At 30.9% G+C, this 19,098-nt stretch overlaps 2 protein-coding genes across 2 annotated transcripts; one reads left to right on the top strand and one right to left on the bottom strand.

Moving 5' to 3' along the window:
- Window positions 1–8,680: 8,680 nt before the first annotated feature.
- LOC123211377 (ATP-dependent Clp protease ATP-binding subunit CLPT2, chloroplastic) lies at window positions 8,681–12,098 on the top strand. The gene is made up of 5 exons (XM_044630064.1): window positions 8,681–8,967; window positions 9,060–9,089; window positions 9,188–9,297; window positions 10,121–10,300; window positions 11,655–12,098. Exons 1-5 carry the CDS (start codon window positions 8,753–8,755, stop codon window positions 11,810–11,812), a joined length of 693 nt encoding a protein of 230 aa, XP_044485999.1. The 5' UTR covers window positions 8,681–8,752; the 3' UTR covers window positions 11,813–12,098.
- Window positions 12,099–12,312: 214 nt separating this feature from the next.
- Window positions 12,313–14,006, bottom strand: LOC123211376 (protein DETOXIFICATION 56). Its single transcript, XM_044630063.1, has one exon. The coding sequence runs from the start codon at window positions 13,961–13,963 to the stop codon at window positions 12,422–12,424; it is 1,542 nt and encodes a 513-aa protein (XP_044485998.1). The 5' UTR covers window positions 13,964–14,006; the 3' UTR covers window positions 12,313–12,421.
- Between the last annotated feature and the right edge of the window lie 5,092 nt (window positions 14,007–19,098).

The raw sequence follows: 19,098 nt of genomic DNA on the forward strand, positions 1-19,098 counted from the left end.
AATGGCAATTTTAGCTTTGAAGCTTAACTCATTCTATTAATTTTAACAGCTTGTAAGTGGATATTTGAGTTTTCAATAATTAATATATACCAATTTGAATATGTAACAAACCTTGGCTGCGAATGAGTCCTTTGGCCTTTTTTTATTTGTTCCTGCAGGAACAAAGCATGAGTTGCTATTTTTGAAACCTCCTAACAAAGATCTTTGTTACTGGTACAAAGCAATCAACTTAACTGAAAAATTTATCATATTAGAAAAAATAAAACAAATTCACCAAAATTTTATTTTGTAATAAAATAGATAACTGGTGTCTTCAGTAATATCACAACAAGGTTTCATGAAATAAAAAAGATAAAAAATATTAATAAATAAATTCGTAATCAGAAGAATCTATCTATGTAACGTAAAGGATCAAAATGGATTTGGCAAATTAGATGAAACAAATTGGAGGATATCTTGTAGGATTGAAATAGCATGGAAAGAAGTAATTGATTGAAAATGAAAGGAACCTAGAGCAATTCTCATAGGTATGGTTGAGAAATTGTGGTAGCTAAGGCATCAAATAATGCCAGCTGGGGATAGAGTTGTTGAAAAGAGAGAAAGGTGATTTAAACATGGACCTTCTGGCTTCCTGTGTTAAGACAGCCTATCCAATTGGGTTAGGTTAAACCTCCTCCATGTCTCCCTAACTATATAGATTTTTTCAAATGGAAGAACAATGCCAATAAACCACTAGAACAGCATTGAAAGCTAGAGGTTAGCATCGGAAAGCCACCACAAGGTGCTGGAAATAATAAAAGAACAATGCTGAAAACAAGGAGAACATAGCTGGAAAGTCACCTATAGTGTTGAAAGCTATAATAAACACTGGAGAATGAAACCAAACCAATTGACTTTTCCTCACCGCTCACTCTGCAACACTGGACCGACCATGGTTTGGCTAAATCTTCACGATTTTGTCAAGTTGAGATGTTTGCTTGCTTGCACACTTGAGTGGAGATGAAGGCTGGCTGATGTAGGTTTGACTTGTCAAACTCCCGTTGCGTGGACCTCTCACTTACACTTATTGCCTGACAATGTATCTTGTCATCACCTAGTCATTTCTTTAAGTTGAGATGTTTGGTTTCATCTATGCCTATTTTCTGATGTCGAAGAAAAGAGGAGGAGAAGAAATTAAAAAAAGAAAAAAAAATGGGGAGGAAAAAATTTGAAATAATTAAGGTGAAAATATAATTTGTTTGTATTATTAACTGTGTAAGTGATATTAATTTTATTGTATATTATATAAAATGATAAAAATACTTTTTGATTGTTTAAGTTTTAATAGATGACTCAGAAAATAGATTTTTTAAATTTAAAAGATGTATTTAGCCTAGGCAATATTTTATTATAAAAAATAAAAAAGTATTACAAAAATAAATTATTTAAAAGATTAATGAGAATAAAATATTACTATGTATAAAAAATGATAAATATAAATAATCATTATGTTTAATTAGATGTAATAAAAGAATATTAAAATATTATTTTATTAAAATATCTTCGAATATAACTATTTTAAAAATATTTTTCATATTATTCTTTATTTTAATTGAAAAGTAAAATATTTTTATCATAAAAATTAATAAATAAAAATAAAATATAATAAAATCAATATTAATTTTATGATATTTAAATATATAATATAAGATGAATGTAGTAATCAAATTATCTTTTTTATTATCCGTTATATCAACATTAATAATAAAATATAATATGACAAAATAAACAAAAAAATATTAATAATAAAAAATAAATTACCTAAATAATCCTTATATATTCTAACCAAATGCCCGTTAAAGATAAAAAATTATTGCTTCATCAATACTGGGATGGGAAATATCATTCGACATTTTCAATATTTTAATAACATCAAAGATTTAGGTTTAAACAAAGAAGTTTTCAAAGTTAATTTTTTTTAATCAACCAAAGATTCTGTTCACAGCTATTAATTAATCAAATTCACATTACTTTGTTTACTATTTGCTCGGTCTTATTTTATTTTGACAAGAGAAAAACAATAAAGAATAAATAATGGGAAAGAGTCAAATTTGTGTTGAAATTTTCCACGATGATCAAAATATTTCTGGCTACTTGGTGTTGTATTTAGACCAAGAAAATTCTTCATTTCTGGAGTCATACTTCACTACTTCTAGAAATTTTTTGGCATTTCATTGTTTACACTTTCAATGACATGACTCTTAATTAATTAAACTAATTGGAGAGATCACCATTTTCTCACCAAAATTTTCTCTTAAACCACTTTCTCATTGACTATAAATATGAACAATACTTTTTCATTCAAAACCATAACGGGGTTAGTAGAAAATGGGATTTGACACGGTCTTCCTTTCCCACCCGTCGAAATGAACATATAAAGATGGGTTGTAAAGCTTCCAAATTTGGTAGGAATTGCACAGCTTTGTATGGGCTTTCAGTGCCTTGCCACAAGCCCTACCAACGTGTTCTTTTTTTTTTAAAAGAATTGTTTAGACAAAGTCAAAAGCACTTAATCGTTTGCTCCATGCTTTGAGATGCTGGTCGAAAGGCCCAATGATTTGGGATTTCCCTATTGGGCCAAGTTATTTCAGGGGAAACAGATTATTTTTGATGGGAAGGTTAAGCTTCAAGAGAATGATTCGGAGATCTTGCAGAGTAAAATCATATGGTACTAAACACGAGATAAATTTTGTTGGTGAAAGATTACACTTGTAATATTCCTTGTTGGTGAAAGTAAAATCATAATTTTACCTTTCTATTAACTAATTTCTGTTAACAATTTTTTGTTTTAAATAAAAGAGTGTGCCATATATATATATATATATTCAATGTGTGAAAAAGGATTTTAAGACCTAATGAAAAATGTGAAACACGATCAACTTATTAAATTGGTAATGGAATTAGATGTGTTATTCAATTCCAACGAGGTCTATGTTGGTATCTAGGTAGGTGCTACTAAATGTGCCATTTAAATCTAAAATGTTAGATTTTTCAATATATTGATTAAGACCATATTATATTAATTGGGAAGGTTTTTAAAATAATTTATGGAATTAATAAAATAATAAAGTTTCTTTTGAGATTAACAAAATAACATAATTTTTTATCATTTGGGTTTTTAATATGATGGTCTAAATATATATTTTTTTTCATGTTTTGTCATAATTTAATTATAAAGAGATTTTCGTTATTTAATTGTGATTAAGATATATTATTTCATTAACCAACGTTTTTTATTGAAACCTGATTTTACAATGTGTTTTAAAGGTTTGTATACAACATATACTTTGTTCAAATTTATATAATCTGAACACCCAATTTGATTAGTTTTTGTTAAAATTTTCTATTAGAAATAAAGATAAAATTATTATTTTAGCACTAAACCTTAAAAATTTATATTATTTTCTCCTCTTGGTTTATAAAACTAATAATATTCTTCAAAGATTAAGTTTTGAAAAATTCACCTTTTTCCTTATTTCTAGGTTTCATCTTTAGTGGTTTAGAGAATCCGACCGCCAATCTTCTTTGATGAAGGATGAAGTGTTATCCGAATTTGGAAAACTCGATGAAAGATGACGAAACATTTTCTTTCGTCATGTCTTCTAGATATGGATAACGAATATCATCTTTTATGGTGGTCGGTGGTTGTCATTGCTGTCAAATCTAGAATATGGGTGAAAAGTTAACTTTTAAAACTTTGAAAATGAGGTGAAATGTTAGTTTTTAAAGCTTAAGAAAAAAAAATTAATTTTTAGGGTTTTAAGGTTTAGTGATAAAATGATAATTTTACTTTTATTTATAATTAAAAATTTAATAAAAATTAACTTATATATAAATGTTTAAAATTTTTGAAATATTACACATCTGTTTTCGATATTAAATTAAACCTTGGATAGGGTACATCATTTAGCCTTAAAAAAAAAAAAAAAAAACAAAAGGGGAACCGTAACAAGTGTCCGTTGGGCACTGCACAACGGGAAATTATGGCGCCATTCACGAGATACAGCGGGTGATGGCACTTCCAAGTTATGATTTTTCATGGCCCTATAATTGAATTATTTTACAATTAACTGTAAATCTTTATTAACCCATAGAAGTGTGACAGTTCTCGTGATAATTCAAGAAAGGATCTTGTTGAAAGATTTCTATTATTCCCTTCATCCTCATCATAAATAAAATGTGTGTTTATTTGTGAATTTCTAAGCTGATTTTGGCCTTCATGTCCCACTTGTTGTATTGCCTAACCACTTTATTTTTTTTGTGTAACGAAAAATTTCATTTTAATTGAATTATTTTTTCAGAATAGAACTAATCATATCGAATAAGTCTAATAATTTTTTACCCGTTGTTTTTTTTGCTTTTCATTGTTGTAAACATTTATTCATTTGACAAACATGTTTGGTTGAATATTTATCTATTTATGTTTATATATAGTTATTTTATTATTTGTAAGGAGAAACTCAAATCCTAACATGTTTTATAGGTCATTTGTCTTTTTTTTTTTTTCGGTTTAAAAAAAAATCTATCTTATGAGTTTTGGGAGAAAGCTTAATTTATTTATTTTTATAGATTATGTTAATGAGAAGCATATTGAATAGTAACTGGAATTAATATAATAATATAAAAACTTACTAAAATTTTTAATGTGGTTTAGTCAATGATTTAAGAGCTTATATTTATAATTATATTATTGATTATTTAGAGGAAAAAAAAAAAACTAGAATTACAATAAAAATGCTACATGCTATACGTGTTTGTTCAATAACCTAAGCCTCTATTTAATTTTGCATTTATGGGAAGAGAGACTAAGATTACAAGTATGGTTCTGTAAGTAAAGTGTTGAACCAAGACTCTTAATTGAGAGCTCTTATCAGATGGATGTGTGCTCTCGATATGGTAGGATAATGATTACTTTTTAATTGTAACTGATAAAGTCATTCCAATAATTTTATTATAATAGGAAACTGTTTTTTAATGTAGATTAGTTTGTACAACTTATGGGAACTATCAATTCAAGTTCTCCTCACTACTTCTAGATCGAATACTTCTTGTCCATGTTTTTAGTCAACCTATAAATTAGCGATGAGTTTATCTATTATTTACTAATATTCTCTAAAGTATTGATCCTGTGAGTTTGACTAAGTAGAAGTTTTGACTATATAACAATAGCCTCTAATTTTTGGAATATGAGCTTAGAAACTCTTCACCTCTCTTTGCAAATGAATGACACATAGATGATTAGAATCGTTACTTTTGGTATGTCATGAAAATGACGTTTCCTTTTTGAGCATTTATTACATCGTATAAGCAAGTTGAGTACTCGTAGATTTGAATTAGATGTCAAAGTTATCTTACTAATTATGTTTATTGCATGTCGTTGGATTGAGACTACGTGTTGTTGAGTTTTCTTAAATGGTAGGGATTGCTTCTTACCCATTCCCAAAGTGCCATAAAAAGAATCCATGACTCATGCATATGGGCCATCACTTTGCTAAGTGTCTTAAGCCTTTTTTGAAAAACCCCAATCCATTTGTAAGGGCTTCATATAGCCAAGAACTGTTTCTATTCATATGGTGTTTCCAAAGTTCAATCTTAAGGTATATTTTTCCACCCTTTGAATTAGAGTACCTGGTTTGTATGTGTCTTTAAGTGGATTTTTAGGGTATTGTTTTAAGTTTACATTTGGGCCTGTAGATAGTTGATCATTGATTGGGTTCTTTGGTGATTAATAATGGTGCCCTTTTCTTCTTAGACATCTTTCAAGAGTTCATCTAACGCTAGAGTTCAAAACTATAGTGGTGACTTAGAAAACCCTTGCCCTAATAGTATGGTCCCTGTGGTGAGAAAGAGGCTCTTAAATGCGTTGTAAATCAACCTATTTTTCAAGTTGAATCATGATCCCAACTCATAAGGGTTGAGCCTAACTAGAAAATAGGTGGGGGAGAATGCTCATCTGCCAAATATTGTTGTCGTGTTGTTCAATACAAACAACACAAACATTTAGGATATTCAGGATATTCATGATAGTGAGTAATTGCAATGATCAAGGTAATGCATATTAAAAGATACTATGGGATCAATGTTGATCTTTAGGTGTCAATTGAATGCTTGTATCATACTCATTTGGAAAAGCTAACAACAGTTTTAAAGGTAGTTATAAAGTATAAAGTGACATCTCCTCAACATTGTTTTATATATGAGATACTCAACTTCTTTGGGATTGCTCTGTTTGAGTTGCCTTCTAATGTGTGTAGGTGTGCTTTGGGTATTATAATACTTAGTGGGTCTATGGAATAAGTCAACTCATTGTTAAGGAGTTTGCTTGTGTTTGTTCATTGAAAAGGGCATGCCTCGAAGTCGGGTTCTCCTTTTTGTCTAAGCAAACAAATAGGGAATTGAAAGAAGTCAACATATAAATGGATGTGAGTTTAGTCACTGTGTCATAGAGTTTACTTGTTCGACAAAGTTGGGTAGGGTTCTCTAATTATAAAAAAACAAAAGATAATATGGGTGACCGGAAGAGCACATATTTTATTTTTTTTTGTCTTGTCTTGTTTGGTCTTTTTTAAAAAGATTTGTTGACATATTTTTCTTTTATTTTGTGGGTAAGAATTTTAATCCTACTATCTACACTATCCAAAAAGAGAAGGTTGGAGTTTTTTATGCATTTTCTAATAATGATCATGACCTCTAAGATTGTCTTAATGATCTAGTTTTATTCTTATCACTTTTTCAATGAATCCCATAAAGGTGTTTTCTAATGTCTGTCTTAATGAGTCTAGTCTTATTTCTTTCACTTTTTCAATGAATCTTAAAATGAAAAAGTATTTGAGTAGGGTTTACGTTTGCACATTTCCTTTTCTTTGTTTGTTCAAGATTTACTAATTTTGTGTCTTTCTATTGAGTTGCTATCACTACTTGCTTGTCTTTGAATCCAATTGGCAGAGGGACAATATGAGAGTGAAATCTCACACTTGTCATGCTCGCACCTATACACTTAACCTCTAAGTGTGTAGGGAAGAAATGCTCCCTTTTAGCACAAGGGGAAAAAGAAGGAGATAACGAAGGTCAAGAGGCAATGAGTTGAATTTTCTTCCATTGTCAAAGGTAGTGTGACGCAAGGTACTCATGGCCTTAATAGAGACCCTCCCTTTCTTTGGCTTATCTTGAGAAGATTGATTTGGTGGGCACTATTAATATTGATCATGACATTATGCATTTGTCAGTGATTAGGGGATCTTACTATAAAATGGTGGGATTCTAACCAAAGTTTGGTCACACTTTTAATAAGCTATTGTTTCATGATCATTTATTGTTAAAACCTTATTTTCACTACATTAAATATCGATTTTGACATGTTTCTTACGCTTTCTCAAGCTCATAATCTCTTTGGAAGATATTCGTTTGGAAAAAAGTGTTACTTGAAATTGATATTGATTTTATTAGTATCACTATTAGTGTAGAGAAAACATTTTTAATAATGAATTTTGTGAAATATTATTTGAAAAATAAAATTAGTGATTGATAGTTGAATAATAGTTTATTGTGTACATAAAAAAGTATGTATTTGATAAAATCGATAATAAAATAATTATACAATACTTTTAAAAGATGAAATCTTATAAAAATAATTATAAATATTTTACTTAAAACAAAGTTTAACAATTCAAACATTTATATTTATTTAATTTAAAATTTAAGATTGGATTGAGTAGGAGTGTTTGAGGGTTAGCGCTTGCAGCTTTATGTCTTTTGTTTTAAACTTCAATTTAATATATTTTGTAAATCATAATTTTATTTGTTTTTTAAGTATTATAAATTTTATATTTTGTCAATATTGATAAATTAAATTTTTTTTTTTATAAAATGGTAATTTGAAAAAAAAAAGGGAGTGATTTAGCAATTAGATTTGGGTGAGAAATAGTTTCTTGAATCCCATAACTTGGTAGGAGTTGAATTAACTACATCAAATATGAAAAAATTGGGGGGTTAATGATTCACCCCTATATATTAGGTTCAATAAATTAAGAATTTATCAAAGAAACTTTAATTAGGTCAAACTATTCATTCGGATATATTAAACAAATAAAAACTCATTTTTTATTGAACAAATTTTAACTGGGTTATACTGCTCCTTCAAGATTGAATCGATCATATCAAATATGTAAAATATTGAATCAAATAATCAATCTCATAATTAATACATTGCGTTGATGAATCTATGTCCTCTTTTTTATGAACTTTGAATCTATATTTATTTATTTTTTATCTAAGAAACTTTAATTTGGTTAGACTACTCCTTTGGGCATATTAGAGAAGTGAAACCTCATTTTTTTTATTTATTGAATAAATCTTAATTGAATATACACCGAATTGATGAATTTATGTTCTCTTGTTTTTATTTTTTGTAATAAGAAATCGTATTTGAGTTAAATTATATTTTGAGATCAAATTAATTATATTAAATAAATAAAATTTTAAATTTAATAAGTGATCTCATAATCATTAAAATAAATAAATTAAAAATTTAATCTTAAAATGTTAAAAAAAAAAAAAAAAAAAAAAAGACTTCAGTCTACACTCTGCTCAAACCATTAACACGAGAAGATTGTTTTCATACACTGAGACGGCGCCGTTTGAATTTGTTTCCTTCTCCTATCCGAAAATTCTACGTAGTTAAAACCCTCTTCCAAACTGGAGAAGCTAGAGAGAAATGGCCTCCCACTTGTGCTGCAATCTTCCCCCGACGCTCCAAATTCATCAATCAGGTTCTACAGCGAAAAACAACTATTCACCAAAAATATGGCTAGTAGGTTCCAGAATTATCCTAAAAAACAACACTCTATCTCTTCAGTCATCATATCTCAAACCTCACAAATCAAATCGCCGCCCCATCGCGGCCACTGTCTTGTCTAGCCTTCCCACCGCGTAATTAATAGCTTCAAATATTATTTCTGCCTTCTAATTTTTTCTGGACTAAATTCTAATTTAAAGTTTTCTTGATTTTTACTTTTTTACAGGACACCAAACGGTATTGCTTCATCTCTCAAGTGAGTATTCACTTTCGTTAATTGTTTGGTTTAATGTAGTTTAATTTGAGTTTGGTGGGGATTGACAATTTGAGTTTTGTTTTTTCTTGAATTTCTAGATGGTCATGTAGAGCGATAAAGTCATTTGCTATGGCTGAATTGGAAGCCAGGAAGTTCAAGTATCCAAATACTGGAACTGAAGCTCTTCTCATGGGGGTCTTGATTGAGGGTTTGTGTCATTCCCAATTCTCTAGCTTCACTGCATTTTTTAACTGTTAGGGCAAATAATTTCTTAGAACTTGCTGGGTTAGTTGTACTTGTGATTAGCTGCCTTCAGTACAAGAACCTAAAATGATGCTACCAGTTATTTTTGTTAAACTAAGTTCAATCAGAGTTATGTTTATTCACAAACTGGTACGATTTCAAGCTGCCTTTGAGAAAGGATACGGGTTTCACTGTGTTCTGCTTTTTCATAAAAAACTGAAAGCTTGTTGATCCATTGTTATAAATCTGTTAATGGGTTAAGGTGAAGAGGGATTTGTTTTACCAATTATGAGTTCTGTTCTGGTATTTGAACTATCTGAAGGCATAATTGTGCAGACCTTTTAGCTAGTCTATTAAAATTGAATGCTTTTTGTTTTTTTCTTTTTTCCCCGATGGAACAAATGAATTTTGGCTATTGATAAATTTATGGAAAAGAAAAAGAATATTTGTTTCGGGTGCAGGTGATGAACTTTATCTTCAGTTTTCTCTGCTTTCATTTAATATGGTCAGCCGCAGAAATGTTTATCTCCATTGCTGTTAAAGCTTGCCAAAATTCATTATATGCAATCTTGAAAATGCTAGTGTTGAGAATAAAGTAGGGAGACATTGCCACTTGAGAATAGTGAAGGGGAAGGTGAACTGATATAAAATATCTAAGTGCATGTAATTTGAATTTTTCATTTGACATATTACAGAGTTACTCACTATGTATTCTTTTGGAAGTAGGTATTATATACTGAAACATGTCATGATTAGAATCATATAAGATGTTTTGATTTGGTATGCAGGTACAAGTGAGGCGGCAAAGTTTCTATGGGCCAATGAAGTAACACTCTTCAAGGTGCGTGAAGAGACTGTTAAGTTACTTGGAAAGGGTGACTTGTACTTTTTCAGTCCTGAGCATCCTCCTTTGACTGAAGCTGCTCAAAGGGCCATCAATAAGGCTATTGATCAGAAACTAAAATCTGGTCAGTTCTGACTAATTTTCTGATCTAATACATGTATTAGTAGGTGTTGTAATTTTCTTATTTTACAAAAATTCATCTTTCATAACTATGTTGTTGATGAATAGATCCTTGAATAGGCAAATAAATCACTGAAAAGGTTGCATTTGGTGGCTATGATGATCTCAGCATATTTGTTGTAGCCGATTAGCTGGTGTGATATCAAATATTTGATTTTGTGCTTGAATATGTTCTATAATTCAAAATTTGTCATTTAATGTTTAGGCTTGTGAAACTGCAGTTTATCAAAAGTAAAATGCATTGAAATGTTGGATTTAGAGGGTTATATTTTTCTATCATATGCCTTCCACTTGTTATGCTTTGTTAAATTCATGTTTATTTTGGAGTACAGGTTGCTGTCACTTGTGAGAATTAAGCGGTGTATATGGAATCTCATAAGCTTAGTACCAGACTTTTCCTCTGGATGATTTCAGAAAACAAAAACTATATTAATGTTTTGGAAGCCTATGTTGTTATATATCCGACAATTCCAAGAGATTATGATTTGGATGTGTTATCTGAAAAATATTTTAGAATATATGAATAAAAAGGTTACATAATGTGAGGATTACTAGTTTGAAACTGCACATTTTGATTTTTAATATTGATTTTTAATTTTTTTAAAATTTTCCTACATTATGTTAGGCTCGTTCGGTTAGTATAGAGCAGATTTCCTGAAAAACTTGTTGGGACATAGTGAATACCATTTAGGATATATATGACTCAACATAGAAAAAAGTGAAGGTTATCTATTGATACTAATCAAGTATAGTAGTTTTTTTTTTAAATTTTTTATTTTACATCATATTTTAATGTAAAAATTTGTCATTCACTTTGATTAAATGCAAAATGTATGAGCCATCACTAGAAAATAATAACTGTTCAAGTTTTGTTGAATGGACACTATTCCTATTCTTCTTCTTCTTATATTATTATTATTATTATTGCCACTTATAAAACAGTTGCCATGCATACATTATAGTGGCTTTTACTGCAAAACCAGTTTGGATTCACATGGTTTGCTGAGAACTCCAAATGCAGCTAATTGTTTCTATTCTTGATTAGTTTTGTACATATGCTTATCATCTTATGAAGCTGGGATGTTTGATGTAATTCTTCTTTTTGATGATTTCATGCATTTTTGGTTATTAAATCTACACTTCTCTAACTATTTGACAAATTGCTTTGTAATGTTGTGTATTCTACAGTATTAACAGTGATGCAGTTTACACCATCATATCTTTCTGTCTTTTCGGGTTCACATTGTAGAATTTCAACTATTGCAGTTGCAATTGATTAATCAATCTGCCAATTGCAGGTGATAGTGGGGAAATTACAACATGTAATTTGCTTCTTGGCATTTGGTCGGAAGTGGATTCTGCTGGTCACAAGATAATGGCTGCCCTTGGCTTCAATGATGATAAAGCCAAAGAACTAGAGTCATTGATTTCTAAACCTGGGTTTGTAGCTGACTGATACCTACACTCACATTTAATGTCTCCATTGATGCAATTCTTTAGATAAGAAGTTGGATCAGTGATTCAGTTCTAAGATTTTGATTGAGATTACTCATACTTTCATATTCACATGCTCGGAGCCTTGTTAGGACTTAACAATAGTTTGCATTAGGCCTTTTGACATTGCACTCTCTTGTACAAGTTCTCCAGTGTCGTGCATTTTAGTTGAAATTCCAAAGGCATCAGTGTTTCAAAGGGTGAATTCATTTTGTAATAACTTTAAAAAGGACATCTTCTTCGGTTCACTTCACTGGCATTGTGTTTCCCAGGTTCAGTATCATTTATGATATGGTATGCTATTCACATACCGGCCATTCAAATTCTAGGATCATAATGGCCTTTATTGGAATAAGTTAAATTTACAGTTAAAAAATATGAAAAAATTTCCTTCAGATTATGATATAAAGGACTGGAGATTTTCATGTCACAGGATGCTAGCATGTGCCAAGATTCTTGATGTGGCTAATTAATTATGCTTATTCTTTCACGAGGATGGATATACATTATGTCAGTGATAGAGGAGCCATCTGTAATCGTTAAGAACGAAAAAGCTATTTCGGGACTTCTTCTAGGCTGAATTATTAATCGCAGAAATGTTCTTTTCATCTTCGCCATCCTGCTGTAAGTTACAGGCAAGAAATTGTGCCTTCGAAGCTTCTTCATCCCATTTAATCTTGGCGATAAACACCAATAACATTGCTAAGCACCCAAGCAGTCCAATTAAAAATCCAATCAACAGCCCGCCAAGTCCCAACGCTGCTTTGAAAGCGAAAAGTATGCCCAGGGGCAAGGCTATAAGGTAAAATCCACCAATATTGGCATATAACGCCAACCATGGCCTAGCCGTTCCTCGGACAATACCTCCACAAACTGTCACTGGGAAATTCATCACTTCCATTATTGCCATAAGCAGCATCATCTTTTTTACACCATTTATGGTTCCGCTATCATGAGTGAACAAACGCCCCCAAAAGCCCCTGGCTCCTACTGTTAAAAGGGCACCTATACTACCGGAAATGATGCTCACACCGAGAGACACGTAAGCAGACCGGTAAGCCGCCCGAGCTTGGTTAGCACCGAGCTCATTGGACACTCGAATTGATACACAAGTGGTTAAGGAGATCATGACAGAGTAAAGCAAATAGTCGAAATTTAGGATAATGGCTAACACTCCCACTGCTCGTTTGGCATTTGATAGGCGCCCTGCTAACAAAACCAGGATCTCATAGCACCACCATTCAAGGCAGGTGGTTAAGCAGAAAGGTCCACATAGTTTGAGCAATCTGAGCCAGTCACTGATGCCCTGCTCCCACCATCCTCCTTCCTTCCACTTACCCTCTTTGTTACTTTCAATTATCAACAAATATACCACAAGAAAAATCACAACTAGAGCATCACTTATCCATATTGCCATAGAAACTCCCTCAAGACCCTTAGCTTTTGCAAGCAATATGTTGACAGGAATATGGAAGGCAAGAGATAGAGCTGAGCTTAACATTATAGGAACTGTAATGTTTTGTGAGCTCAAGTAGGCTTTGAGAGGACATAGAAATGAAGTGACTACTAAGTCAGGAAGGAGATATAAAAGATAGTTCTTTGCGACCATTGAAATGTCTTTTTTCTGCCCAAAATGGATAAGAATTTCGTCAACGTGAAGCCACAAAAAGGAAATAGGAAGCGTTGCTGCTAGTAACAAGAAAATAGCCATGAGAAGGGTCTTACGGAGAAGCCTAAAATTTTTAGCCCCGTAAGCTTGGCCACATATAGGCTCCATGGCGGAACAAAGGCCATTCAAAACGGACAAGCCAGTTACATTAGCAAAGGTGAAGCCAAGCGCACCACCAGCTAACTGAAGCTCTCCAAGACGTCCAAGAAAGGCAGTTGTGATGGTTATCTTGGCAAACCATGTTAAATTCATAGCGACCAAGGGAAGAGCTATGGCTTTCTGTGTTTTTAGCTCTAAGAGAATTATTTTCATGAGAGTATTTGAAGGTGAATTGGAAGGAGGCTGACTGGTTTTGCCTTGGAATATTGAAGAAGTTGAGATTGAAGACATTGCTCTGATGAAGTTGTGAGAAATTCGAGGGGCGCTTAGTTTAATGGAATGCATGGATATTGTGAATGTGGCCGTTTCTTTTGCTTGAAAATTTTAATACTCTGTCAGCAACATTTATAGTGCTTGATTGGATGCATTTTTCCTCTAGATCTTTTTCATTATTCTTACCAACTTTTTTACCGTATACTATTAAGTATTACTAAAAAGTACCTTTATATAATTTATTTCATTTGTTTGTTTTCAAGATACATATATAATGTAAAGATAATATAATTTAGAGTGGTGCTTTATATGTTCAAATTATTTTAGCACTTTTCTTTCATTGATACATCTTGCATTCTGTTAATCAAGTTTTTAAAAAAAAAAAAATTGATTTTTTGTTTAAATTTATCCATTTTACTTTTGTCACATAAGTTTATATTAAAAAGTCTCTGAATTTAGAGTATATTAATTAGAGTGATGGCCTACTACCAATATGATTTTTTCATTTTATATTCTTACTTTTTTTTTTTTTGAGCTATTTGTCTCTTTTCCGGTGTTATTGTTTAGTAATTAATCAAATTAAATTTAAACTCACAATTAAATATTTTAAAATTGAGTTAATTTCAAATTAATTTTATTTTAAATTTAATTTAACTCAAATTTATCTTTACTCCATATGGGTTATCTTGTTTTTGTCTTATAAGGAATCTATAAAGATTAAGTAAAGCCACTGTATTTAACTTTTTCTTTTCATTTTCTAAAGCTACCAATAATTTATTTGATATTCTTTATCTTTATTTTTTTGTCAGCTTTCACATAAGTCCACAAGAAATTTGATAAAATAGTAGAAAATAAGGGTAAAAAAAAAGAGTAATAATATATATAAAAATAATAAATATAAATTTATATATAAATAAAAATATATCATTATATAATTAAATGTTATTTTATTTTTAATTATAAATTATTTAATTATATAATAATATTACAGTTTTTGTGTACAAATTTAAGTTAATTATTTAAGTTTATAGTTTTGTCGGGATAAAAAATTATAGGTTAAATTTTGAAAAAGTTCAATTAGGAATATCTTGAAACATGTGCCCATATCAAATAGACAGTTAAAATGGGATAATATTGTGCAACCAAATGCTTTGTATAAGCATCCTCTTTGCAAAAGCCGAATGTTAGGTCATTACAAATGATAGCATATTGCATACAATTTGATCACCAATATTCGATTAGGCATACCTCGATTGACATTGCAAAGTTTTCATATCTAAGTCACCTAAATTAGCATGTGTAAATAATTAAAATCTTTTTATTATTATTTCATGTTATGGAATAATATCCCATTGTAGTTTAAGGGCAATTCAAATCGTGGTGACTTTTTATTATGTAAAAAGAAAAGCAACACCCCACTAATTATAATTTTTTTTCTTTTTTTGATAATGAAAGATCTCATTTGAGTTGAATTGTCATTTTCGGAGTTGAACCAATTATATTGAATGTAATAGGATAAATTCTGAGTCTAGTTATTAACTCCACAACCGTTGAATTAGTTAAGTCAAAAGTTTGATTTTGATACATCATCAGAAAAGACTTAAATTTATGTTCTTTCATATACGGAGTCTTCTATCTCTTGGCAATTAACTAACCAAAGTTTTTGTCCTACCATTTTTGACATTTCCGTAACGTCTCCACTTTGCTAACTACTAACATTGGAAGTGAGCAATTATAAGCCAACAAGTAACTTAATTATCCATTAAAGGAAATATGGAAACAAAAGGTCTGTTCATTTAATTCATATGAATCTAATTTTAGCTACTGTTTATGAATTTTATGATTTTATTATCTATAAAATTTCATGGGATGTTAGGATTTGAAGTTCATAGTTGATGAATAATCGAATCAAGATACAAAAGGGACACTAGTCCACGTACGAAATTGTTTAAAATAAGAAACCAAGTTTGATGGTGGATGTATCATTATTGGTTCTTTTTCTTGTATATGTACATTATGATCACTTTGGCTTTCCACTTGTTCCCCATTTACATCTGCCTTTGCTTCGATTACTCTATGATTGAGCATACTTTATTTTTGGGTTGGAGAAAGAATATCCATTATTAGTTTGATAAGACTGAAATAGACATAAATACATATAATAATATTTACAAATTAATGTTGAATATTCTATTATGTGTAATTAAATAATACGAAAGGAGAAGTTGGAAGAAGTATTTATCAAACTTGAGTGCGCATGCATGTACTGCGAACCACAAGAGTTGCCGGTAGGAAACGAATTTTGAGTGTGTGGGGAACGATTCATGCGAATGGTGCAAGACTTTGCGGATTGATAAGAATAAATAAAAGAAAATTAATGATATCTTAGCTAAGATTAACAAGGAATTATGTATGTCTCTAGAAAAGAATGAAATATATTATGGTAAAGTCAATGGAATATCAAGTATTCCAAATGGGAATGTACCAAGCAGGTAAATATGTATATTGAGAGAAAGAAGATAGGGACCCAACTACCAATTCAATATTTGAATTGAGTGCCACTTTAACCGAAACATAATTACGAATAACTAAAAGATATACACAATATCACTTAAAATTCCTGAAACAATTGAATGAGCATTCTATGATTGAGGAACAAGTGTTTCAAATGATGAAATGAAATTCATAACAACATCATTCCAAGCTAGGAACAACTATTCTAGGTGTTGTAATAGATTAGAATGAGTTGTTCTAGGAAATTATTGTTGGTCAGTCCAGAATGTTTATAGTTGTTCTTCAATAGAATAAGTTGTTCTAATGATTGTTTCAAGTGAGCACGTAACTAGCATCTCAAGATAAGGAGTGAAACAGGATTATTCCACACAAAATGACCAAGTCTCAAAAATCAGAATGGGTGCTTCATTGAATGAAACAATCGTTTCCATCAGGTGGGTTGACGAATTTTAGTTGGGGCATTATTGTATTTTTGGATTAGTTAAGTTACCAATTATTTAACGAAAACACTAAAATGTATAAAGTACAATTTTTTAGATTTTATTCATAATAATAATAAAAACAATGACTCTATGAATGTCGGCATATTCTCGAATCACGTAAATTTTGCGTATTTTGAGTTGATTGTTTTTCTTGCTTTAAATTTCTCTTTGGTTATTGCGCAATTCAATTCAATATCTTACAAAATTTACAACAATTGGTATTAGGGCAAGTAAAGATAGGTAGATTGAGTAGTGCATGCAAAGTTCAACGACAAACAAAATTTTTGTTTATGGTAGTTGATGGTTTTAGACCTATTAATTCAAAACAGAGTGCGCAAAACACTAAAAGGAATGAACCAAGCCAACATGGATGATGAAAATTGGCAAGACATGGGAGATGTCACCTGAAGTACAATCTGTATGTGTCTGGTCATTTCAATAATCTATGATGTAGTCAATGGAAAGATAGCAAACGGTTTGTGGTTAAAATTAGAGAGCTTGTTCATGTTCTAAAACATCGCTAATAAACTATTCATGAAGTACGATATGTTATTGTTTAGAATGGAACAAGGTGAGACCTTGAAGAACACATAACCTAGTTCAATAGGAAGGTCAGTGACTTGTTACTTGTTGATTTTAAATTGGATAGCAAGGACAATGCAATTATTCTTTTTTGCTCTTTACTGCATTTGTTCAATTACACAACTGTTATATTGATGTTTGGAAAGGAGACAATGGATTTAAAGAAGCTGTTTAAGCTTTAAGATCCCATCAGACAATATAAAAGTTAGAGATAGGTAGCTCTTAAGTAGAGGGATTGTTAGCAAGTTCTGAATGTGGCAGAGGTATAGGTAGAGATAAGGGACAAACAAGAGGAAAATCTAAAGGAAAGTCAAAATCAAGGGTGAAGAAGGGAAAATGTTTCAACTGTCATCAGAAGGAACATTGGAAACAAAAATTGCCCATTTCTAAAAATTTAGGGTATTGACAAGCAAAAAGAGAACACTTAAAGTTTTGCTAGTGTAATAATTGATACATTGGATGATGAAGACATACTAGTGGTTTCTATGGCAAGTAAAAATTCTTTGGCTAATACTTGGATTTTAGATTCAACATGTATTTCGTATTACACAACGCACAAAGATTGGTTCCAAAGTTATAAGGTATGTAATGCTAGTAGTGTTGTTTTGGGTGATAATCATTTTTGCAAGGCAGGAGGGATATGAACTATCAGAATAAAGATGTTTGATGCAATAATGAGAACATTAGAGTATGTTAAAAATATGTCTAAATTAAAAAAAAAAAGAGCCAAATTTTGTTAGGGTAGTTAGAGAAGACATTGCATGGGTTTTCAGTAACTACAGGTAATGGAATCCTAAAGATTTCAATAGGGACTATGATAGTGATAAAAGTGAAGATTGATAACAACTTGTAAAACTCATATGCAGTATAGTTTAAGGTGATGAATCTATTTGTTCTTCTTCTAGAGGTTGCACCGCGTATTCTAGCATATGTGTTTAGGACATATTAGTGAGCAGAGATTGTGCAAACTCCATTAAAAAAGTTACTGGAAAGGACTAAACAATGTCGGTTTGATTTATGCAATTTTTTCATTTATGGGAAACAAAAAAGGTTTAGTTTAAATTCTGCTCACTTAGAAGCTAGCATGTATTAGAGTATGTCCATTTGGACATATGGGGTCCAACACAAACATCATTGAAATGTGGAGCTAGTGCTTTCTGACTATTATTGATGACTCGTCTCAAAACGTTTAGGTTTATTTTATGAGGGAAAAATATAAGGTATTCTCAAGGTTCAAGGAATGGAAAAACAAGGTAGAGAAGCGAATTGGGAAAATGTTGAGTGTCTTTTGCTTGATAATAGGGGAAAGTACACATCGAATAAGTTCACAGAGTTATGCAAGAAGGATGGTATTGAGAGGAATTGCACTGTTCCGAAGACTTAACAATAGAATTGGGTGGCAGATGAATAAAACTTTGCTAGAAACAGCTAGATCCAAGAAATTTGCAAGCAAAATCACTCTAGAACTTTTGGGCAAAAGTAAATTGTTAATAGGTACCTTCTAGGTGGTTAGAGGGTAAGTATCCATGGGAAAGTTTGGATTGGTAAAGAAGTTGATTATTCTATACCTAAAATGTTTGCTTGTCCAACTTATGCACATATTCACAGTGATGAAAGATAAAATAAGAT

Source organism: Mangifera indica, chromosome 3 (assembly GCF_011075055.1).
Source record: "Mangifera indica cultivar Alphonso chromosome 3, CATAS_Mindica_2.1, whole genome shotgun sequence".
Lineage (NCBI taxonomy): Eukaryota > Viridiplantae > Streptophyta > Magnoliopsida > Sapindales > Anacardiaceae > Mangifera > Mangifera indica.